Raw genomic sequence first — 25,524 nt, forward strand, 5'->3', positions numbered from 1 at the left:
AACAATCCAGTTCAGAGATTGGCAGTACCGCGACCACCACGAAGATTTACCTGCAATTTTGCAATCATCAAAATAACCATGGCAACGGAAATCTCTGTCAAACACGTCATGCGTTCGCATTCATCGGCTAATCCGGTCAGCAGTGTAACCATCCTTATTGCAGACATGTCCAGAGTCTTTTCAATCGTATGAACGATACACTTCTTTGGACATGTACATTCGAGTCTCACCCGGACAGTTAACATCTATTTCAGAGACGCCTTGCTCCACGATTACATACCTTCAATTCTTCAATCCACGAAAGAATGAATGAATTAATACATTAAATAAAACTTTTATCTTGAAAAAAATAATTTAAAAATGTAATCTTCAATCCACCAGTAAAGAAAAGTCCATGGTTAATCCATAAATCCAGAGCAGAAACATGATTTGTCTAAAGTCGTGCTAATCGTATCACAAACATTAGCTACGTAAGACAGGTAAGTCTCATCGTCTATTATGTCCATAAGTGCACATCCATAAATTGAAGGCATGTATGCATGTCTCGGAACAATCAACATCTGTTCCAGAGACGTTACACTCCCGCGTCTTTGCCGCCCACAAGGACAGAACAATGCATAATTGTAACTCCATAAATCTAAAGCAGCACACAGTTTTATCTTAGACATGTGCAATGCCGCGTAAGTGGTATGAACAATGAAGCACGTCTGATCAGAACAATAACAAATCAAAATTCAGGAACATTTTTGTCCAACAGTAAAAAAATAAGTCTTCAGCTCATCAAACAGAAACATCTTTAATTGTTACTAGATGAATACCCGCTTCGCCGGGTACGGCTTCGCCGGGAAGAAGTAGACCCGGCTTTGCCGAGTGTACGCCGGCTTCGCCGGCGCACCGTACGAAGGAAGGGAGATAAACGCGCAAAACACTGGAGAAGATAAGGAAGAGTTACTGGGAATGGATGTACAGAAAAACCAAAATCGGTTCAGCGCTGCGCGCTGAGAGCACGCACGTGTTCAAAATTTTCCACGATTGTGTCCGGGGTCTACCTGAATATGCCCACCAAATTTGAAGCAGATCCATCGAGAACTATGGCCGTGAATCGTGAACACACAGACAGACAGACAGACAGACACACACAAGCAGTATATAGATATAGAAGCCTGTCATTAATTGGGCGAAGTCGAAGCTAGCCGCACAGTACAGAGCTTAAGCACTGAGTTTTGGGTAAAAAGACTTCGCGAAGTCGACTTAAGGCTCAATGAAGGACCGCCTGTACAGGAAAGTGTCGACATTGTTTCCTGTTTACCAACAAGAGAAAGGGTGCACGCTGGTGTGTTGACCTCGCTGGTGTACACACATCCATCGCCCATTCTTGCTGGTGTGCGGCACATTGCTCCCAAAGCACACCACTTTCAAGTCTTGTCCTCCATCTGTACGGGGGCAACAATATATAATTGTTAGCAGAAGGATATAAGCTTTCTTCTTCCGACTTGAGTTGTTTATTATCGTTTACTGACCTCGCTGATTCCCACAAATCTTTGGTCCCGTCTTTTTGGCGTGAAGCAGACTGCTCCAAAACTACAAAGTGTTAAAGTCTTCTCCCCATAAGTACAGGACTGCTTTTTGCGCAGAATTGGTATTGTTTTTACACCCCCGGTATAGGGGTGTGTATAGGATTCGCTCCATGTGTTTGTTTGTTTGTGTTCGCATATAGATCTCAAGAATGAACGGACCGATCGTCACCAAACTTGGTGAACAGGTTCTATACATTCCTGAGACGGTCCTTACAAAAATTGGGACCAGTCAAACACACGGTTAGGGAGTTATTGGTGGATTAAGATTCTACAAGGACTTATAGAGGGAGATATTAATGGTCAAAGGCAAATAACCTTCTCAGTTGGTGGCAGTGAGAATGGTTATTTCCATTTGACCAACGGGGTTGTTTTTCCTACCTCGGAGGAATTTCTTGTTTATGAATACGTTTTTTAAAGAGCCACTAATGGGTTTTAAGAAATGAATCCATGAAAAAATCCATGTGCCTAAGCCTTTGAATTGTTCATCAATAACAAAAGTAAGAACTGCCCGCCATCGTTTATTACCTTGGCTGATGCACACAAATCCATCGCTCCTTCTTATTCGCGTGTGGAACAATGGCGGTGGTCGGCTTAAGGGCTGGCCAGAGAAAGCCAGGGCTGGGCCCAGATCGAAAGTGACCTCTATCGGATGGAGGGCCCAGGTGCTCGCCGCATCACGCTAATTACTCATCACATACAGTCCGGCAGGAGGGCGGGAAGTGTTAAGAGAAAATCGTTAACAGAGAGTCTTTCGTCGACTACGGCTTTTTTTCTGTGATTTTGCTTTGGGAGATTTATAAACAGCATAGAAAGCGTTCACGAAAAATGCCGCAGTAAAATGGAAGATAGCGTGAAGAGAAAATCGCGAAAAGAGCGTATGTTTGTCTTTCTTCTGTGATTTTGCATTGGGAGATTTCACGAAACGTCCGACAGAAAAAATGTGAAGAGAAAAGAGGGCAAGAAAATCCTACTGTGTTTTTATATTTAGTCAAGTTTTGACTAAATATTTTAACGTAGAGGGGGGAATCGAGACGAGGGTCGTGGTGTATGTGTGTGTGTGTGTGTGTGTGTGTGTGTCTGTGTGTGTGTGTAGAGCGATTCAGACTAAACTACTGGACCGATCTTTATGAAATTTGACATGAGAGTTCCTGGGTATGAAATCCCCATACGTTTTTTTCATTTTTTTGATAAATGTCTTTGATGACGTCATATCCGGCTTTTCGTGAAAGTTGAGGCGGCACTGTCACGCCCTCATTTTTCAACCAAATTGGTTCAAATTTTGGTCAAGTAATCTTCGACGAAGCCCGGGGTTCGGTATTGCATTTCAGCTTGGTGGCTTAAAAATTAATTAATGACTTTGGTCATTAAAAATCGGAAAATTGTAAAAAAAAATAAAAATTTATAAAACGCTCCAAATTTACGTTTATCTTATTCTCCATCATTTGCTGATTCCAAAAACATATAAATATGTTATATTCGGATTAAAAACAAGCTCTGAAAATTAAATATATAAAAATTATTATCAAAATTAAATTGTCCAAATCAATTTAAAAACACTTTCATCTTATTCCTTGTCGGTTCCTGATTCCAAAAACATATAGATATGATATGTTTGGATTAAAAACACGCTCAGAAAGTTAAAACAAAGAGAGGTACAGAAAAGCGTGCTATCCTTCTTAGCGCAACTACTACCCCGCTCTTCTTGTCAATTTCACTGTCTTTGCCATGAGCGGTGGCCTGACGATGCTACGAGTAAAATGGCATTGCGTTCAGTTTCATTCTGTGAGTTCGACAGCTACTTGACTAAATATTGTATTTTCGCCTTACGCGACTTGTTCTTTGTATTAGTTCAGCACAAACATGTTTTGTTTCTCATTTTTATGTATCTTACAGCATAGCCGTGTTTTGTTTTCTCGATTTTTTCCCTTTTTGTTTAGTTCTTTCCAACCGGTACCATTTTAAGACAAGGATTGTGTTTTGCTATGTTTTAGTACGGCAGCTCAACGATATTTTATTGATCAATTTTTAATTATCTTTTTCTTTTACAAGATGTGTTTTGCTATGTTTTAGTACGGCAGCACAACGACATTTTATTTATCCATGTTTGATTATCTTTTTTTTTTTTTTTTACAAACCGGTAACATTTTGAGACAAGGCCTGATTTGTGCTGTGTTTCAGTACGGCACAACGACGTTTTATTTTTTCATTTTTAATTATCTTTTTGTTACAAACCGCTACCATTTTAAGACAAGGATTGTGTTTTGCTGTGTTTCAGTACGGTACCACGCTGGCCATCGTGTTAATAGTGCTCGGCGTGGCCTGTGGCCTGGCCTTCTTCTTTAAAGGAGTGGTGAGTGTGTATTTGTGTGTGTGTGATAACTTTGCTGCCCTTTTTATTTGAAACGCATGGATTTACATCTAGTTTTCACTGTTTGTGCGTATTTGTCTGTTTTTGGTTTGGACACCCTACCTCTCTCACTCATACACACTCTTTCACACACACACACACACACACACACACACACACACACACACACACACACACACACACACACACACACACACACACATATATATATTTATATATATATATATATTCTCTCTCTCTCTCTCTCTCTCTCTCTCTCTCTCTCTCTCTCTCCGCGTGTAACAATGTTCCACTGTGTCCCTGGCTGTGGACGACTTACCACACACGGTCACGCCTGCGGGTGACTACTGATTGACTGTGACGTGCCATCAATAATACAGTACTCACCAACCCATGGAGCATACAAAGAGTCAGTAGGTAGAGGAGGGGGGATGGGTAGGGGGAGTAGGGCGACATTAGGGTGGGGGTGGTGTGGGGGGGGGGGGGGGGTGTTAGAGAGGAGAGTGAAACACGGACAATGACATGGACAAGGGAATAAGAGTATGGTGGCTGCTACTGATAGGAAAAGACCACTTTTATTTGCAGAGTACAGTTCGTTATTTTAAACCTTGGTATAATTTTCATTGTCAACACCTCTGTGTGTGTGTGTGTGTGTGTGTGTGTGTCGCGCGCGTGCGTGTGTGTGTCGCGCGCGTGCGTGTGTGTGTATGTGTGTGTGTGTGTGTGCGCGTGTGTGTGTGTGTGTGTGCGTGCGTGCGTGTGTGTGTGTGCGCGCGCGCGTGCGTGTGTGCGTGCGTGTGTGCGTGCGTGTGTGTGTGTGTGTGGTAGGGGGAGTAGGGAGGGGTTGTGAAGACGGTCAATGACACAGACAGGAGAATTTAGGTTCTGTGGTAGATTGGAAGAGAGCTGTTTTTTCTCAAAGAAGACACATTTTCTTCACTAACTTGACATAAATCGCCTTGTCCAGAGCTGTTTCCGATATCTTAGCTCAGAACCTTGATGTAAAAATGACAGCCATATATATAACAGTACATAGAAGAAGCGAGGTTGGGATTGAGGAGGAGAGTAGAGGACAGAAGACGAAGGGAAAAGAAGAGTTCAAATAAAGACACTTGATTTTCTATTCGGTCATTATGGTCTTTGCTAAAATGTCACCACCCAGGTTCTCCACTAGATTGCAAGCTGAAGCAAGCAACAATTGACCCGGAATTAAGAGTGGAAATGAGGGGAGTTTTGGTGTACCAGTGTGTGTAGCTGATGAAAGGAGGGAGGAACATGCCGAATAAATAGATACAGCGTGTTTTGCAGATACGATACGGTCCTCGGGAAGTAATATTTCTAGACGTACTACCCTTCTTCATGTTATGAGGACCGTATCGTTTGTGTTATGACTGCAAAACACGCTGTATCTATTTATCTGGCGCGAGGAGGGAGAAATCTGTTTTCAACGTCAGTACGATTTGTCCTCAGCAAGATACCGTACAGATTTGCAAGATCCATTAAACTTTTCAGTGCAAACGGCTAATGACTTTGTAGAAGTTTAAAGACGTCTCCCCTCTCCTTTTTTTGGAAGGTAAAAAGAATGCCATTCAAAAGTTCAGTGTATGTGCTGAGTAAAGGTTTTGCCTTGACTGCCTGGGACTGCTTTACTGCTGGTCTGGAAAAGATGGAACATGGCTTTGGAGAACGTTTCTTTCTTTAACAAACTGAGCTCGCATCTTCCACGCTCTGCACTATTGTGAGAGGTGTGGGTAGCTTTTTGTGGTGGTGGTGGGCGGGGGGGGGGTTCAGGGGGTAAGCAGAGAGACAGACCTGATACAGAGAGGTGAGAAAGCATAGTTGATACACTGTTCATCTTGCTGCCTTTTCAACCGCTCAACTTCTTTATCCTTCTCTGAACATTAATTTTATTTTTTACTTGTTTTCTTTGTTTCGATTTTGCTTCCTTCTAGTTCTACCCGTTTCTCTCCGCTTTTGGTCTTGGTAGTTTTAGAGTAGAAGGTTCAGCGTGTTGTGTGCTTGTTACTCCTACAGCCAAATTGGTATTTACATGACCAGATATCGGACCACATAAAAATCCGGATGAAGAACTCGCTGACCAAGCACTACGGGGTGGACGTGCGAACCAGCGTGGAGAACAGGAGAGTCACGGAGTCCTGGGACGCTATGCAAAGACAGGTATGCTCACTGAACAACAAGTTCATCAGTCCATCCAACCATGCTTCTATCCATTTGTCCACGCAACCATCCATCCGTCTTTCCATCCATATATTATTCTGCACATGAATTCGTACCATAATTCCATTTGTTTTTCTGCTAGCAGTGATCGTGTTGTTGTATCTGACATTGCAGTTCGACCGAGGTTTTAGGTGTGTTACACTTGTTGTTTGTTTGCTTGTTTGTTTCACGAGGTTTCACGGATGTTACATTTGCAGTGCTACCATGTTTGTAAATGGACTCATGACTCTGTGTTTCTTTGTCAAGACAGAGGAGATGTGTCTGCTAGCAGTGATTGTGTTGTTGTATCTTACAGTGTAGTTCGACTGAGGTTTTATGGGTGTTACACTTGCGGTTTTCCTGTGTTTGTCATTGGAACACAATTTTATCTCTGTCATGTACGGTTAATTGCAAACGCGTTTTGGTGTGCTGTTACTGTATCAGGGTGTTGTGTGTGTTACAGCTGCAGTGTTGCGGCATAGCTGGCAACAGTACCAGCTCCGAATCCTGGTCCTTCTACTCGTCCAGCACTGAGTGGAACCTCAGAGAGATTCAGAGTAAGTATAAGTACTTACAGCACTGAATATAGGGATTTTTCACGAGTTTTCATTCACAAGCATCTGGGAAATAAATGTCATGTTCCCCGGGGAATAAATGCCCAGTTACCATAGTTACAGAAAGCAGGTTACATGGATATTCAAAACCAAACCCAATAGAAACGCTCGGGGGTTCATCGGCTCACAGGTAAGAGGGAAAACAAGAGAAAAGCGACTCACTCATCTTTGCTTTCTGCTATTCCTTGCTCTCGATTCGTCGCAAGTTTAATCCACATATCTGCTAAGAGATGTCACGAACCGAGACAGTGCCGCAAACAAGCAACTCTTCGAAACAGCGGGGCAATCCCATCGCAAGCAAATGCAAAATGTAGGTCATTCTTTGCAATGAAACGCCGCTCGCAGACGCGTACTGCTGGATTCACACACCATTCAGTTAGTCGGAACCTACAGAACTTTTCTTCCTCAAACCTGACATACTTGTCTCAACATGTCATCAAATTAATACACAGATCTCCTTGACTCGCTTTCACTTGTACTTGTAGCGCCTTCACTCTCGCGCCTGCCTTCAGTGATTGCAACAGCGTGGTGGGGCCCCAAAAACGGTATTTTCAAAACCAAACTCGCGTTTCAACTCATGGCTCCCTCTGTTGATGATGCAATTATTTTCGCGCTACCAAAATGATGACAAAAACGATGTTTGATGGGTTGTTGTCAGACAAGCTTTTTTTGTCGGTCCTCGGAGGGCATATCGACTTTTGTTTCATATTTATTGACCGCGGCCTTCGGCCTTGGTCAATAAATATGAAACAAAAAACGATATGCTCCCCCTAGCTCGGACGACAAAAAAGCTGGTCTGTAAACAACCCATCAAACATCTTATAGTGTCCCGGGAACATGCCCCTAATGGTTTAACCGGGAGGGCGTTAAACGAAAAAACATTTATCATCTAGGATTTATCATTTATGTAGGGATGTGAAGATGTTGACTGATTGATTAATTGATTGAGTGAGTAAATGACTGACTGATTGCTTGATTTACACTGCCTTGGGCCTTTTTTAACCTCATAGTGTGGGACCAGGGCTGAGATGCACGAAGCAAAAGTGGGTACCATCCAAGTGGGTCAAATTGAGCCAGCCGCCGGGTCTGATTGGTGGAAATCATCACAAATCTCAATGTCAACCGATCAGACCTCGAGGCTGGCCTCCGTCCACTTGGGTGGCACCCACTTTAGCTTCGTGCACCTCAGCCAAGGACTCCTACTATAATGAGATGGTGAGCAGAATTGTTTTCACGAGGAGTAGTGTGCCTTTAAACAAGAACCGGTTATAACTTGGGCAATCTAAATCACCGAATATCTTAAGCCATAATTGGTGGCTACTACACGGTTCTTCCAAGGAGGGGTGTGCCTTTAAGACTCTTTAGCAGCCATGTTATTATCAGCGACTTGATAGCGAAACGTTGCAGCAAAACTAACATATTTAATACTTGGTAGTTGCATCAAAAACAGCATATATTAGTGCTCAATTTTGCAGCGAAAATAGCTTATATTACAGCTGAAAGTTAAGCAAAAATCTCAAATCTGCATCATAAACAGAATAGATTTTTGTGGAACGGTGCAGCATGAATAGCGTACGTAATAGCTCAAAGTTGCATCAAAAATAGCCCATCATATAGTAGTAGCTTACATTATAGCTCAAACATCTGACATTAGTTCCGAAAGTTGCATCAAAATAGCCCATCATATAGTAGTAGCTTACATTATAGCTCAAACATCTGACATTAGTTCCGAAAGTTGAATCAAAATAGCCCATCATATAGTAGTAGCTTACATTATTGCTCAAACATCTGACATTAGTTCCGAAAGTTGCATCAAAATAGCGTATAATGTAGCTCAAAGTTGCTGAGAAAATAACATATATAATGGCCAACAATTGCAGCAAAAAACCCACTAATTCCTAAATCTCTTCTTCTTCTGCTAAGAATCACTCATTAGGTTTTACATATTCCAGCCCTAAATGCCTGTGCAAGGCCCTCCCCCAGAATAATCATGGGGTATTAACACAAGCTGTTTGCAGCCAAAATTTGCAACGAAAATAGAAACACTCGCAAATCAAAGACAGTAGAGCTCAACTTCTTTGAGCAATTCCTGTATAAATCAGGTTTTGATTCCCTTGCTTGCCTTTATTACCTGTTATGTTATCTTATTAGTGCTTATTCAAGGCTTCAAAACAGTATCAACATGATTTGTGTTTATCGCTGAACGTTTCGGCAAACAACGAAAAAGATGCAAATCCTCCTTTGCGAATGCCAGTGACTTGTTGATAAGATTGTGTGCAAGAGATGATAGTCTTGAGTTGTGCTTGTTAAGTAAAGGTCATAACGGCAGCTTTAACTTCAGCTATTTTTATGAACTGAAAGTAGCAGGGAAAATAGCAACAGCAAGGAATCCTCTTTGGCTAATGCCCAGTAGCTTGAAGATTTATCGTGTAGGTAATGAAGGAGGGTTTTTACTTGTTGTAAGATTTATCGTGTAGGTAATGAAGGAGGGTTTTTACTTGTTGTAAGAACCGGAACAATAGCGTTATTCTGAGACATGCATACAAATTAAATTGTTATCAAAGCCCCCCAAACAGTAGCCGTAACCTCCTCTGCCATTTTATAGGGTTTGACTGAAACATAGAAACAGTGGGGAAATGTCTTATTCCCTAATACGTTGGTGATCGTGTGTTGCGAGAAACTAAAGACAGAAAGAGTAGCCGGAACATGAGCCACGGTACTTGTTAAATGCTCGAAACAGTAATCAAAAGAAAGGTAGGTTGTTGGAACAACGTTGGCAGTCTCTTTGTTTTTTGATTTGCTCTAAACAGTAGCCAAAATGTTGGCCAGTTCAACAAAATGATGGTTGCAGGGTAAAATAAAAACGATGACAATGTTCTTCCACTTAATTATGCAAGGAGCTTGCTGATGGGGGTGTGCATGGATTGGAATTAAAAGCTGTGAATAACGACCAAGCTTGAGCTATTTGTGTAAGCTGAAAGTTGCAGTATAAGTGAAGTTAGAACTTGGCACAAGATGATTATTGTCACTCCTCTGACTCCTCTCCAATTCAAAAAGTGTGATATTTAGTGAAAGTGTGATATTTAGTGAAAGTGTGATATTTAGTGAAAGTGTGATATTTAGTGAAAGTGTGATATTTAGTGAAAGTGTGATATTTAGCCAAAACGAATGCCATTGTCAGAATAGAAAGTTGGAACAAACTAACATATGTTTTACCTGTTAAAGTTTACAGGCAGTGAACCAATAATTTCCCCCTTAAGTTTAGAAGAAGATTAGTGAATACTCTTTGCGCTAATACATGTACCTGCGTGAACCAATGTCCCTCCCCCTTCCCCCAAAGTTCAGAAAACGTTTCGTGAATTTTCTTTGGCTAATACCTAGTACCTGTGTAAACCAATAGTGTGTGTCCAAGCTGAGAAGTTTAGTGAATTCTCATTCGCTTATACCCGTGTCAATCAATATTTGTTTTCCGAAGTTTAGAAAACGTTTAGTGAATTCTCTTTTAGCTTTCGCTTATAGTATATCTGTGTGAACCAATTTTTGCTGGCCCAAAACGTTGAGTGAATACCTATTACCTGTGTGAACCCACATTGTGTGTCACTTATATCTGTGTGAACCCACATTGTGTGTCACTTATATCTGTGTGAATCAACATTTTTTGGCCCAAGTGTAGAAAACGTTTAGTGAACTTATACTTAATTTTTCCATTTTTTTTTTAATTTCCCAAGTTTTGAAGAACTTTAGTGAATTATCTTTGGCTAACACCTGTACCTGAGTGTAACTAACACCTGTACCTGTGTGTGACTAACACCTGTACCTGTGTGTGACTAACACCTGTACCTGTGTGTAACTAACACCTGTACCTGTGTGTGACTAACACCTGTACTTGTGTATGACTAACACCTGTACCTGTGTGTGACTAACACCTGTACCTGTGTGTAACTAACACCTGTACCTGTGTGACTAACACCTGTACCTGTGTGTGACTAACACCTGTACCTGTGTGTAACTAACACCTGTACCTGTGTGTGACTAACACCTGTACCTGTGTGTGACTAACACCTGTACCTGTGTGTGACAGAGGCTGAGCGGCGCCTGGTGCCGGAGAGTTGCTGTGCCAAGGGCGACCTTCACCTGTGTACCGGCATCAAGTCCTTCAAGGGACCCCCGCTCTTCAAGAACAGCCATCTACCCGAATACCGAGAAGTCAACCCCTACCTCTACACCACCGTCAGTTGCACATTGTCTCTCTCACTAGTTTGGGGAGTTTTTTGTCACTAGTTTGGGGAGTTTTTTGTCACTAGTTTGGGGAGTTTTTTGTCACTAGTTTAGGGAGTTTTTTGTCACTAGTTTGGGGAGTTTTTTGTCACTAGTTTGGGGAGTTTTTTGTCACTAGTTTAGGGAGTTTTTTGTCACTAGTTTGGGGAGTTTTTTGTCACTAGTTTGGGGAGTTTTTTGTCACTAGTTTGGGGAGTTTTTCTCACTAGTTTGGGGAGGGTTTTCCCCCTCTAGTTTGAGGAGTGTTTTTCACTAGTTTGGCGAGTTTTTTTTCACTAGCTTGGGGAGTTTTCTCTCGCACTAGTTTAGGGAGTTTTAGATGCAGTTTGGGTAATGGGGTGACTATGAATGTTGGTAGGTCAACGCTTTTTATTGACTCGCCTAGGCTAAGTAATCGGTTGAACCTCAATAAATAATAAAAGATGCATGTTCAGAAAACGGCGGTGGTGAAATGTTGGTGTTCTTCTTTGAAACTATTTCATTACCTTGGTCAAATTCTAAGGCCAGACAGGTTCGAGTTCTGAATAATGTCTATAGATGGTCATTTGCTGTAGTTTTTATTTTATATCTATATTTATATATTTTTTGTTTGTTGTTGATACGAAGACAAAATGTTGTGTTTGTGTTGACAGGGCTGCTACGACAAGCTGATGAACTACCTGGACACGTATTCTACAGTGGTGGGCTGTGTCGCCGCCATTGTGCCCCTCTTCCTGGTATGTCTCACTCTCCTATTCTCACTCTTTCTCTTTGAGTTTTTGTTTGTGTTTAAAAAAAAAATGTAATGTGTGTGTTGTTAAGGCCTAAAAAAAAATAGGTGTGGTTACGGTAACCCAACCTACCCTATTTTTAGGGGCCGACCCTATAACTTTTTTTTAACATTTGTCAAAAAAAATGTTAAGAATTAAAAATTCCAAGTCAAGAAAACGAGTGCAGAAAACGCAATGAAAGCGAAAGCGCTCGAGTTGCACACTCCCTGTCAAGTAGGTTGTACACATTAGAAAAAAAAGTGAGAAAAAAAAAAGTTATTGCCTACCTTCCTACCCTATTTTTTTTGGCTATGTTACCTTAACCACACCTATTTTTGTTTTGTTTTTGTTGGCCTAAAACAAAAAGCTGTAAGAAAGGACCATATAGACCTAACGTTTTTATCCTTATGTAATGAAGGTGTCGGCTTTGAGTTCCAGACACAGATTCATTATCAGAATCATTATACCTATCTGCAGTTAAAGTAAGTAGTCGATGGAAGTGTACCCCCTGCCCCTTACTTTGCTTTCTTTGATTCCTGTCATGATGAATCGCTCGCGCTGTGCCCATTCAACCGCCACAGGTCACTCAAGGACGATTCCTGTCGCGAGCTCCATCATAATACTGTAGTGTTTCTGACGTTTCCTGTCTCCAGCATAGTTAGCGTGAGAACAACAGGGAAAGTAACTTACGTATCGATTGTCCCGCTCAGTCGTTGCTGTGTGATGTTGCTGGCAATGCTCGTGGTGTCCTCGCTGTTCGCGTCACGCTAAACCAACAACCGCTTTGGGTTCCAGTTGCGCGCGAGACGTTTTTCACGCTTGGTTGAACTCCCAGGTTGTGGCCATGACGATTTGCTTTTTTGTTTTGTTTATTAGGTCAACGTTTCTGTCTTTTTTTTTCTGTTTGTGTAATGCTGTTGTGTGTGTGTGTTTCTTTTCTCTTTTTTATTATTTATTTTTATTTTTATTTATTTATTTTTTTTTTTGGGGGGGGGGGGGGGGGGGGCGGGAGGGATCGGACTTCTGGTCAAAACTAGCAATTATTCTGCAATAGTCTTTCTGCCAAAATAATGGCCTTTTTTTTTTAACACGCCGTTTACCCATCCCCTCTCTCTATCCCTTCAGACATAGAACTTGGCCTCCAGAACCACCAGAGATTTGTCATCGTTTCATTTTTCGTTTGGACGTGCAAACTCTCCCCGAAAACTGTGCATGGCCAACAGAGCATTCCTGGTGAAATCTTTTTTTGGGGGGAAACGCTGCCGGCCTCTCCCCCACGATCATAAACACACTCTGTCCACCCCCATTTTAACATTATGAAATCGTGTTTCAGAAACCCAATTTTTCACCGTCCTTTGCGCGCGCTCGTGAGTGCGTGCGTGCGTGCGCGCGTGCGTGGGCGTGGGCGTGTTCTTGCGTGGAAATATTTCAGGAAAGCGCTTGCTTTGGTACCGTGACTCATTGACTGATTCAGCGTTTGGTTGTATGTTTCAGGTCCTGGGTATTGTCGTTTCATTCTGCCTGTGCGCGCGTGTGGCTGGGATTTCACAAGACGATGAAGTGGAGCTCTAGAGTCGTCGTACACACTGACAAACGCGTCCGTGACGCCGTCTTCGCCACCCGTCCATGCAGCGCAGTGCCTCTTTTTTTGTCGTATGTCTATGTGATGTCATCATTCCTTTGTGACGTCACGTCCTTGCAGCCGTGGATGATTGTTGTGACGTCACGATGCCCGTGTGACTCGAGCTGTGTGACTAGAACTGTCAAAGCGACCAAGTGTAACTATGGAACACGCTGAAGAAGCTAAAGCGAAAGGATGGCAGAAACAAATCTGGACACAGTGTGCTTTAAGGAAATCGCGCCCTTTTCCCATTGTGCTGGAGAAAAAACAAGGTTTGATTAAACTAAAAAATGTGGAAACAGAGGAAAGCTATAGAGAGATGTGCGGAAAAAAACGAAAACAAGTCTTACTTCTCGAAGCCTCGCTAAAAGTCGGTGCCAGCAGCGTTCAGAATCTGCTGAGGAGATTTGTAGCCTAGCTGTACTGCTTTTTATTTGTATTATTTTTGACTGATTTTTGATTACTTTCTAAATCAAAGGGTGTGCGTTTACTGCAAGTATGTTGGCTTTTTTTCCTTCCGACAAGAAAAAAGAAAAGTCGCGAGTGGTGATTTGGGAAAACCTTCGCCGTCTGATCGTGTCTCCTGACAGCCTGTTCGCTGAAGTTCAACACTTCAACAGAGTGCTTCAGACCGCGTCATACTGACACTGTGATTCAGACGGCTTCACGCTGGGGAAAAAAACCCAGCTAACTAATAAAGCCAACCGTTTAATGAAGGGCACTACATACTTTATGTGTCTCTAATAACGGCAGAGACATGACTCTTTTACACACGACTTTTTCAGTGCACACACAAGTATGCCATCAATACTTCTTTGCAGAGAAACATGTGATTGTGTTCCTGATTGGTACACGTTACCCACCGAGCTGTGCTTGTGACGGAAAGCCAAGGTACGGTGGGTGTGTTTTAATACCTGTAAGATGGAAAATAAAGACCAACCAAACAGCAAACTTGTGACTGTTGGTTTTGGTTGCCAACGGAATCTTAATTACGGACCTGTGCAAAGTTGGAGACAAGATATAAACTCTGTTGCTAATTTTTCTGGCCAAGGAGTTTATCAGAGTCGTCAGTGACGTACGTAATTTGACTTGCCATCTTCTTATTGAATCTTCTCTGACGTCTTCTATCGGATCGGCCGACCCATCGACTCGACGTACCACCAATGGCAGTTTTTCTGTAGTCAGCGATTCGTTCGTCTACGTTTCACTTTCAACAACCAAACATGACGAATGGAATCGTGTAGTTTTATTAAAGGATGAAAACGGAATGTGTGTGTGACGGTTAAAATATGGTTCCCAAAAATGCTAAATACAAATACGTTAAAGAAAATATGCGGTCATCTTGTAAAAAAGATCTAAAGAAAATAAAATTAAAATTGAATAGCTGCGCAATTTCATCGAGTCTGCTTATTAAAACTCAGTCCTCGCACACCAGTAAGATCTAGAGAAGGTCGGCCACTAGCGCATGTGGTAAACAGCAATGCAAGATTATATGGGATAACTTCGTTTGTCTGTTCTGATGAAATCCGTTTTCGCGTGACGTCATCAAACTGCGGCGGCCATTTTGCTACCAACGCTAAGGTGGACAAGGTGTGACGCACTATGACAGATGTGACGCACTATGCGTGCATCACGCGAGTGAAGACAACGGGTTGTGACTTGGGACCTCCTCACTGTGGTGTATAAGAATGATATCACCCACCTCATGCAGTATTGGTCAGCCAAGCCTCACTGCAAAAGGAAAGTGTCGCAAGCTTTAACATTTTGACTGGAAAGTTGTCTTGGCGTCCGACTGTGCCTGGAAGAGAGCACACAGCATGTTCGTCGTCATTCAATTCCCTCATGGGGGAACGTTACTCCAGTCAGTGCAAACCCTTGACAATATTTCCGCAGAGAGAAACCGCAGTAAAACTGTGTCACTGCCTCAAATATCACATTCTTCATTTCGACTCGTCATTCGGTTGGATTGGTGACGACGTCATTCCCGGCCGGATATGACGTCATCGCCTTTATGAGCAGAAACCTCGTTAATTTTTTTTTTTAATTTTTTTTTTACCAATGTGGACATCCTAATTGAAGAATCAGGGGAACTTTATGCTGTCTTGCGCTTTTGCAGAGTCGCAGAGAAAAGCGGCAGACAAACTCGGTCAAATTGGTTGCCATTTCCCTAAACTGTGTTTCACAAATGTCCATGCTAAGCTGTATGTTTTCCGTGATTCGTTAAATGTTTCTATGTGTTTGTATGATGTCAAAGTCACAGAAGCAGACTTTTTTGTTGATTTATTGTTAAACTTTGCTGTGGTGATGAGATAACTTGTGAAAGAAGTATAGGGCGTCTCGAGAACTTCACATTCAAGCACACACACATAAATCACGCTCGTGCACACACACACACACACACGTATATATATATATATATATATACACACACACACACACACACACACACACACACACACACACTACACACCGACTGGAATTGTGTGTGCGTATACACTTCGCACAGACAAGACGAAGCAGAGAAAGAACGGTTAAATTGTTGACATTCCGGTTTTGTTTTTGTTGTCTCCTATGTATGTGTGATTCCATACCTCCGAATCAGTGTTGCGATATTGTTAATAATACAGATTTGGCATGTAGACGTTGATAAAAACTGATATATGATTGCGTGTATGTGAGTACGTAAGAAAGCTTTTCCAAGTACATTCTTGACAGGTTGAAAGTAGGTGTAGTCGTAAATGAATTGTTGATGTACATGTTTCGCATACCTTGTGCTTTATTTCTTTAGTGTTTTCTTGTACATATTTTGTAGTTTTCTTTTCAGGTGCATGTGTGCCCAAACCGAAAAAGTAAATTTTTCATCTCTCTTTTTACTTCCTATCTTTCTGACCTTTTTTTAGTGTTTCGATATTTTCCTATTGTTTGGTGACAAAATAATATCGTGTAACAATTATGGAACTATTTTTTATAGGTGGCCCAATATAGTGTACGCTATTTTCAACTCTTGATTTTTCTCATGTATATGTACAGTTTTGCAGCCAGAATGCATGTACGATTAATACTAAAGTTTTGTTTTTGCTAAGTACTGGCACTAAGTAACGCCTAACACACCAACATACATTTATGCGTCCATTATTTCATTTTTTATTGAGGCGTCCGTGACCAACTGTAATTTCTCATTGACGGTGTATTCCGTGTATTCATGCTGTTACCATCCTTGAGTTCGTTTTGCGTCAGTCCCTTTCTTCTCTTCTAGGCCGTGTTAGCTTTTAAATGTGCACGTCGCTGCAAATTTAAAAAAACAACTAAATTAAAAAAATGAATAGATCAAATTACAATAAAAGGTGAAAGAAAAAGAAAATATCTTGATACAGTGATAACTAAGCAATAAACCTTTGCTTCGTTTTAGCAGAGTTAGCTTAGATGTTGCAGCTGCTTTTAACAGCTTTCTTCCGCCATGATAGTTGGATTGCAGGTTTAATTCATGTTCCATCCACTAAAGATTAGGCATTTAGAGCGTCTTTTCTATGCGACGTCAGCCCAAAGTCGTGACAACTTTTTAGTGAGCGGCGAAGCGTATGCAACGCCAGAGATTGTGAGCTTAGATGTGCATATTTTGAACAAAAGAGGACGTCATATCGAACGGACTCTGTTCAAAATGCACACGAGAGCTCATATAACACTACGCCGACCATAATAGCTTGGAACAGAACACCAGTTGCAATATTTTGCCCAATTCTTTTCAATGAGTGCAACTCTACAAAGATCCTTAAAACCCTGAGCTTTATTTCCGAGAAAAAAAAACCCCGTCTATTACCTAACGTAACCTTACCTTGATAAACACTTTTCAACACTGACAGGATTCTTATTTCTGATCTCAGGTAACCGTGGCACTGTGGGTGCGCCTTATTTGTGATTGACATTATTGTACACTATTGTATTTTTTAACATGCTGGATTTAATAAAGACTCGTTAGTATGAGAACATGCTTTCTGGATAGAATAAAGATAAATGAGCTTTTCGGTCCTTCGTGGGGCAGTAAATTCCGTGTTTCTAGCAAATGCTGTTTTCTCCTTGTTTTCTCGTTTTCCGCGTTCTGAACTTTTTTGTTTTTTGGTCGACAACACGGAATAAAACTAGTATCTCGCAAATCCCGTCTTGAACATAGACTGCAAAAGTTCCAAAATCAGGAGTCAATAAACTGAAAGTTCCAAAATCAAGAGTCAATAAACTGACAAGTTCCAAAATCAGGAGTCAATAAACAAAAAATGATTGATTTATTGTTTCTGTGTATCATTTACTCGCTGACTTTTGTTGTTAGGGGAGAAAGGACACCTGCTGGTTAGTGATTATGTTTCCCACTGTAACTACTGCTCACAGAAACCCCCATAAACATGTCCAAATGCAAACTGACAGACGATGACGCAATTCTAGAGTTAAGCCAATAATTGACGTAAACGTGCATTACATTCCCGACTTGACATCCAACGGTGCAAGTGTGTTTGGTAGCGTTCACACGTCCTCGTGTTTATCTGGTTGCACGCTGGCAGTCGTGTGATCTGTTTCACATTCAACTTGAAGCTGCCGACAAAGTTCACAGGAACAAGAGGACACAGGCCTACTGACACACAAGATCGCATTTATAATGATTATAAAAAAATCTCAGTTTTATGAAGTCAAGATTCAGGTTAATTTTACATGGACAATATATGTTATTGAGATACACAAGTGTTTTGGGTCAAGAAAATTTTTTTTTGGTTATGTTGAGCGTTGACAAACAAGATCGCATTTATAATGATTATAACAAAATCTCAGTTTTATGAAGTCAAGATTCGGGTTAATTTTACATGGACAATATAGATTGTTATTGAGATACACAAGTGTTTTGGGTCAAGAAAAAATTGGTTTGGTTATGTTGAGCGTTTATTCGGAATCTTTAGCTCACGTGACACAAAACGATTGTGCTGAATTCTACGGGCGTCGAAGATTGTTTTTCTTCTCAACGAAAGATTGAGTATTTCCGGTTGAGTTATTGTTTTGACTGTTTGATAAGCTTGGCCAATTCATTCCCCCCGTCTCTTTGAATTATGAACATGTTTTTGTCAGTTAGTGCGAGGTTTTTCATTTTAGTCACTTTTGGTGTGCCATACAACTTGGATCGACATTGAAATGTGGTGAACAATGTTCCAATGTGAAGCAAGTAGGGTAGTGTCCGTGTAATGGGGCCCTCGTTATTTTAATTTTTGTGTGTCTGTAATATCCTCTGCAGCAGAACCGCAATAAGAAGACAATGGTGCATGTTTTTCTTGTGACAGGACTTCTCACATAGCTCTCCGATTAACGCTTATTTTTCTTTTCTTTTTTAAAGGTTTGCTTAAGAAGTCTGTTGAGCAATTTTCCAACTTTTAAGGTTTTAGATGCTGTTATAAGGACTCGAAATAAAATGTGTTTTTGACTAAAACGTGCTGGCATCAGGAAAAGAAATGTCTGGGTTTTTTGGTTCAGCCATACGAACCCTGATCGACATGTCTGCTGCCTAATGTAGCGCTTTGGCACAAACAACTGTATGTTTTTTGTAACTCCCGTACCCCGATTCTTCCGTTTTTACATTCTTAAATTGTAAGGTAGAATGGAATGTCAAAGGTCAAACGGATATGTAGACTTGCATTCACTGTTCCGTGTAACGCTGCCATAGTCGTAAAGGGCAGAAAATACCTGCGCAGTTTCAGCGGCACAGACGACGCACAGCCTATTATTTATGCCTCGATAGGGATTATGACGAGTACTTGGCCTGTTTGCCTTTCATGCAATGTGTAGCGGGCTGGGATAAGCTGCAGTGCGTCGTTGGTCCTGCTGAAGTTACGTATGTGAGCCCCAAAGAACCATTGGCAACGCCAGTGAGCACATCTTGTGTATATAGACCCTCCTGAGCTCCCGCTTTAGGCCAGCTTTGTTTTTCTGGTTTCCATAGTGACAACAAGCGCTGAAATATTATTATTTCTGTACAGTTAGATTGCTGATTTTGTGTGAATTCATTCCTTTTCCTCACAATTCATCCCTACATTCGCCGCCACCCCACCCCACCCCACCCCAGCGAAGTCGTATAGTGTACGGTTTGTGTTTCCTTTTGGACAATCTTGTAATGCGCATCATATCAATGTTAAGGGTGGTTGAAGATGCGTTTGTGGAAATGGTCATGAGTAATTCGGGTTTGTTTTCTGAATATCCGTGCTTGTTCGTTCCATTTACATGTTTACCAACAATGTTTTTGACAAATATACTGCATTTGTAAACAGGAATCGCTTGACAAGTGGCCCCCTTCATCCCCCCCTTCCTCGTCCTGATATGGCTCTGCGTGGTCGGCTGGACGTTAAGCAACAAATAAACAAACAAACAAACAAACAAACAAACAAATATACTGAATGATGTATCTGTAGGTGTATTTGTGTTTGAATCACGAGAACGCTTGATTGCTAATAGAGTTCGAGTCACTTGAATATTGCAGTGCCGGTTTCTTTTGTCCTGTATATTTGGAACATTTCTAACCCCACTTGGTAATTTTGTTTTACGGATCCTGAAAATAGGGTTCGGTGGTTGCAATGTCAGTTCTTGTATCCGAATGCCATTTACTGTGAGACAAGAGAGATTGTTTTTCTTTCCAGAATTTGTTGACGCCTAATGTTGAACTTGATTGACGTGGAAGTGTGCCAGTTTCAGGAATGTTTATATCAGATAGGTGCACAAGCTCACGTGCGAAAATGTGTGTACACATGTATATCCATTTTGCTTTCTATACGACTTCATGGCATTTTTTTTTTTTAATGCGAATGCATCGACTAGATTTTGTCATTCATTTAAAACTTTGTCTCCTTCGAAAGCAACTTATTCTGCAAGCTGATACGTAATAGGCAGTTGTCTTTTCTGTCCGCCGTGCTAGTCAATCAGCATTTGATTTGTTTTAAATGCATTAACTTTTTCGGATAAAGGTATGTTATCAGGTCCCCGTTGAGACAATTCAAAGATTTAATGATGAAAACGATGAGAACTTTCTTGTGCCGACTTTATTTGGATCCCGAGCTCCCCTCCTCCTCCTTCTTCTTTTTCTTCAATAAATCAGCCTCGCCCCCCCCCCCCCCCCCCCCCCGCACACACACACACATTCTCACATTTCAGTTTCTCTGTGTGTGTTTCTCTTTGTGTATGTGTGTGTGTGTTCTTCAATTTTGAGCGTTGATCAAGCATCTTGGTGTGATTTATTCATGGTACCTTCCGTTGTAAACCTATTCCATACAGCAAATAGCGGTCGGTAGCTTTTCCAGGTTATTTTTGAATTCATGCTATCTCCTTTTCTTTCTGTTACATAGTTTGGTTTGCGTTGTTAAATTACACGTTGCCGAAAAGACGATTGACGTTGCAGGTGTTACAAACTGAAGGTCTTAATCGAATCCTGATATTTTTTCTAATGCCTGTTGGACCTTGTTTTGTTCGATAAAAAAGAGATTTTGTAATGCAGGATCCTAGTTTCTAAAGCCTAAAGTTGTAGAGGCCGGTGTTCCCAGGTGAAATGTTTATCTCCATTGTATATTTATTCTTTGTGTGTGTATTTGTCTTTGGATGTGTGTGTGGGTGATATAATTTTTAATTCATTCATTAACTGATTGCTGGAGTCAGCTGTGGTTGCCCTATTAGTCAGTTATTAATCAAGGTGGGATGGCTGTGCAAGAGTGGGTGGACCGGGTTTAGCGGTGGAGGGCGTGTGAAAATGTGTGTATTGTATTAATGTCTTTCTTTCTGTTTTTCTTGCTTTCTTTCTCTATCTCTTTCTTTTTCTTGTTTTTTTAAAGAGGGGGAAGAGAGAGGAGAAGAGAGAGGATACTTTGTTTACCGGTTAAAATAAACAAGATTTGATTCAATTGAAACATTAAACAATAATAACAGGAAAAATAATAAGGGCAGGAACTGGGGAGACCGTTAACATGTTTTTTTGTTTCTTTAATTAACGTTTTGTTTCCTGGCTTGAAACCGTGTATATCTTTCCAGTGTAGTCGATCTGGTCGTTTTGGTCGGTGACGTATTTTCTTTGTATTCCCTAATGTTGCTTTATGCGACGTAGCCTACATTTCGTTTTTCTATCGTCTTTTGAATTTGCTCTTCTTGATTTTCTTTCTTGTTATTATTGTGTTTTCCTTAATGAATACGATTAAGCAGTCATTGATGTTTTATCAGAAGCTGAGAAGGCATTCTCACAAGCTAGAGTAAATTTTCTTTTTGACTATTTTTGTCTGAGGATTTTTGTATGATGCTGCCTGGAGTGTGTGAAGGTGTGTACAAGCGATTTTGTTGTTGTTTCTCTCCCCTTTAATCAGATTGATACTTTCCTCCCATGTTTTATGATTCTTTGCTTCACTTTAGCTTTAATATCATAGCCAGGTTAGAGTTTATTTTGGACATTTTGCTTAATTGTGCCTGACATTGTTTGTTATTTACAAAATGAGCACTTTGTGTCTGAGACAATTCCACCGGCGCTAATGCGGACACACGGTATTTAATATGTATGTTTATAATTGTTCTGTTTTCCAGTTTCATTTTCTGATTACAATTCTTCAATTGTTTTATCTTTTCATGCTACAATCGTTGGGTCATCATATCACAGCAATGGCCGTGCAAAACTGACAGTCTAATTAATGAAAATATTAAAAGAAAAATGGAGAATAGAAAATAGTTGCGTTACTTTTTCTGTTCACGTCAGAATGCGAGAAAATGCTGCAATCCCACACACATTCTTTGTTGTTTCCTTTGTGACAAATTTGCAGAAATTTCGCTTGTACATAATTCAAAACAGAAAAGATGAAAAGTGCTTGAACTGGTGTGGCTGAGATGCGTTTAATTCAATAAATATTTTGATATAACATTTTTGTGGTGTGTGTGTGTGTGTGTATGTGTCCGTGCGTGCGTGTGTATTTGCGTGTGTATGTATTTGCGCGAGTACTTGTGTGTATGTGTCTGGGTTTTTTGCTCAATCTCTCTCTCTCTCTCTCTCTCTCTCTCTCTCTCTCTCTCTCTCTCTCTCTCTCTCTCTCTCTCTCTCTCTCTCTCTCTCTCTCTCTCTCTCTCTCTCTCTCTCTCTCTTTCTACGAGGGAGCATATAATTATAAATAGTCCAAGGTAACAAACACAAAACCATCGATTCGCACTATTCTAAAATTCAAATCTAATCTAAATTTGTTGAGAAAAAAATCTACACCTTTTCTTCCAACACTCGCAGACTGAGATTTTCAAAGTAAATGTGGTATGTTTCTCGTGTTGTATCTTCACTCATCGGGGAGACTGGTACTATTATATATGAACCGTAAGAATGCTGTGAACCCTACACGTATTATGTCCCCATCGTTTGTTTGTTCACATTTGCCCAACATGTTAATTTGCTGCGAGGTTTATGTCGTCTGCTAGGGCGGCAAGGGCAAGCGAACCACAGCACTGCACTGCAGTCTCATTAATTTTCAAAAACAACAATTGCTCGTCTGCACGCATGAGACAGGCTGGTAATAAGTTTTATACATGGTAAGAACGTTCTTAACCCTACACGTTTTCGATTCCGATTGTTGTTGCCTTGAAATAATAATTCGGAAACCATTCATTTACTGAACTGATGCAGTCGTATATATTCCAAATGCTGATCTAGTTCAGTGGTACGTTATCGGAATAACACTTGTGTTTTCTCTTAGCTGCTGGGAATTGTATACATACTAACTCATCATTTGGTAATGTGGATAATAAGCTACGGCATAATTATGAGAAGATTCTTAGCAAGTCGAAACTGAAAAATAGACACAGCGGGTTCTATTTTTAGATCAGTGGCAACTGTGGCACAGGCATATGCAATCTGTCAGAAAAAAACACTTCTGCTTTAATTGAGAAGCAGGAAATTTATGGTATTTTGGTATTGTGGAGAATATAAGCTACATGTCATTAATTAATTCTGAGGATGAGAGCACAGTCTCGCTTAGGCAAAGGGCGGAAGAATACGCTCTGTGGAAAAGTTAGCGCACTCCAAGAGTGCGCTAACAGTTTTAGCGCATCGCCATTAGCCAATTATTATTATGGTGAGCTTATATAGCGCGAACCACAATTAACTGTGCTCTCCGCGCTTTACATACTAATTTCTGCCGTGTGAAATGGAATTTTGTACAGACAGACAGACAAACAAACATTTTTTTCACACAATATATAACGCATTCACATCGACCAGCAAACCTCAAGCCTGTTAGGCGAAACTTTACCTTTCACGGCCTTTATTCCAAGTCACACGGGTATTTTGATGGACATTTTTATCTATGCCTATACAATTTTGCCAGGAAAGACCCTTTTGTCCATCGTGGGATCTTTAACGTGCACACCCAATCAACTGATTCACATCAGTCATGTGACACCAGTACTTACTGACAATTAGTGTTATTATTATCATTATTATTATTTTATTGTTATTAATCTTATTATCATGAAATCATCATCATTGCCTTCATTGCTGTTATCAGTGTTACTTTTACTATCTTTATACTTCATAGTTTTTATTTAGTTAATCTATAACTTTTGATTTGCTTTTGAATGTTACTTATTACCATATGTATGTTTCGTCAAATTCGTAGTGTCCATATACTCTTTTCATGTGTTGTTGGCTCACGTAAGTGTAGCCTATGCGATCGTAACTTTGTCTGTCTGTGCGTGCGTGCGTATGTGCGTGCGTGCGTGCGTGCGTGTGTATGTCTGTGGTAGAAACTCTAACATTTGAAGACGTCACATTACATTGACGTCACATTATGACGTAAGAGGGTTAGACGTCACGCGAAGGAAGTACTGAAAGTCTCGGTCATTATTATTTTGAGCGGGCCGAGACTAGTCGACAGTCGTGTCCCTGTAAGTAGGCTACATGCAGACAGACAGATCTAGATCTAGTGTCTCGCTTTCTTGCACAGTTTCACCTATGCTCTTTCTGTGTGTGTGCGCGCGTGTGTGTGTGTGTGTGTGTGTGTGTGTGTGTGTGTGTGTGTGTGTGTGTGTGTGTGTGTGTGTGTGACGGAGTGATTGAGTTTGTGTTACTGTTTGTCGATTTCTTACGTGAGCCTTGATGGCTTCGCCTCTTGTTTTGTTCTCGTCTTTGTTTGCAAGGACAGATTGTAAGACTAGGCAATGCCTAAAATCTCCATCCTTCTGTAATAAAGTTTAATCAATCAATCAATCAATCCCTCTCTCTCTCTCTCTCTCTCTCTCTCTCTCGGCTCAGACACACACACACACTTTCTCTCTCAGACACACACACACTCTCTCTCTCTCTCTCTCTCTCTCTCTCTCTCTCTCTCTCTCTCTCTCAGTCACACTCTCTCTCTCTCTCTCTCTCTCTCTCTCTCTCTCTCTCTCTCAGTCACACTCTCTCTCTCTCTCTCTCAGTCACTCTCTCTCTCTCTCTCTCTCTCAGTCACACTCTCTCTCTCTCTCTCTCTCTCTCTCTCTCTCTCTCTCTCTCAGTCACACTCTATCTCTCCCACCTGCCTCTCTCTCCTCACTCCTTTCCCTTCCCCCCTATCTCTTTCTCCCTTTTCTCAGGTCTATGCACTTATGAAAGGAAAAACAGTCGTTTCAAGATATCATGTCTGAAATGTGTGTGTGTGTGTGTGTGTGTGTGTGTTTGTGTGTGTGCGTGTGTGTGTGTGCGTTCGTGCGTGCGTGCGTGTATGTATGTATGTTTATGTATTTACGTGCGTGCGTGCGTGCGTGCGTGCGTGCGTGCGCCGCGTGTGTGTGTGTGTGTGTGTGTATGCTATTGCTATCAAGCATATGATACCTACTGTAATAGTTTCATGCATTTGTTGCATGCATTTAATGACTGCTTAATGATGTGCTATGTCAGCGCGCACATGCGGGGCGGGGAGGGGGGGGGGGGGGGGGGCGTAGAACGTACTCCGGCTAAAATGCGGGGGACCTTATTTGGTGTCTGCGGGGGACCTTACCCACTGAGAATCGAGTACCACAAAATAACGCTAGATTAGAGCAGCTTATCTGCGATGCTGGTGCCCCAGAACGCGCATACAAGTCTGCAAGGTAT

General features: G+C 41.2%; 1 protein-coding gene across 4 annotated transcripts in view; it reads left to right on the plus strand.

The window, feature by feature from the left end:
• The window catches only part of LOC138967551 (tetraspanin-18B-like), a 346,223-nt gene extending 323,886 nt beyond the window's left edge, over positions 1-22,337 (plus strand). For all 4 annotated transcript variants that reach the window (XM_070340128.1, XM_070340127.1, XM_070340125.1 and 1 more), the window contains exons 4-9: positions 3,853-3,927; positions 6,004-6,123; positions 6,626-6,719; positions 10,858-11,006; positions 11,687-11,770; positions 13,298-22,337. In XM_070340128.1, coding sequence (XP_070196229.1) covers positions 3,853-3,927; positions 6,004-6,123; positions 6,626-6,719; positions 10,858-11,006; positions 11,687-11,770; positions 13,298-13,375 — 600 coding nt within the window. In that variant the 3' untranslated portion in view covers positions 13,376-22,337. The remainder of the gene's footprint in view (positions 1-3,852; positions 3,928-6,003; positions 6,124-6,625; positions 6,720-10,857; positions 11,007-11,686; positions 11,771-13,297) is intronic.
• Positions 22,338-25,524: the final 3,187 nt, after the last annotated feature.

Source organism: Littorina saxatilis, linkage group LG5, assembly GCF_037325665.1.
Source record: "Littorina saxatilis isolate snail1 linkage group LG5, US_GU_Lsax_2.0, whole genome shotgun sequence".
Classification (NCBI taxonomy): Eukaryota; Metazoa; Mollusca; class Gastropoda; order Littorinimorpha; family Littorinidae; genus Littorina; species Littorina saxatilis.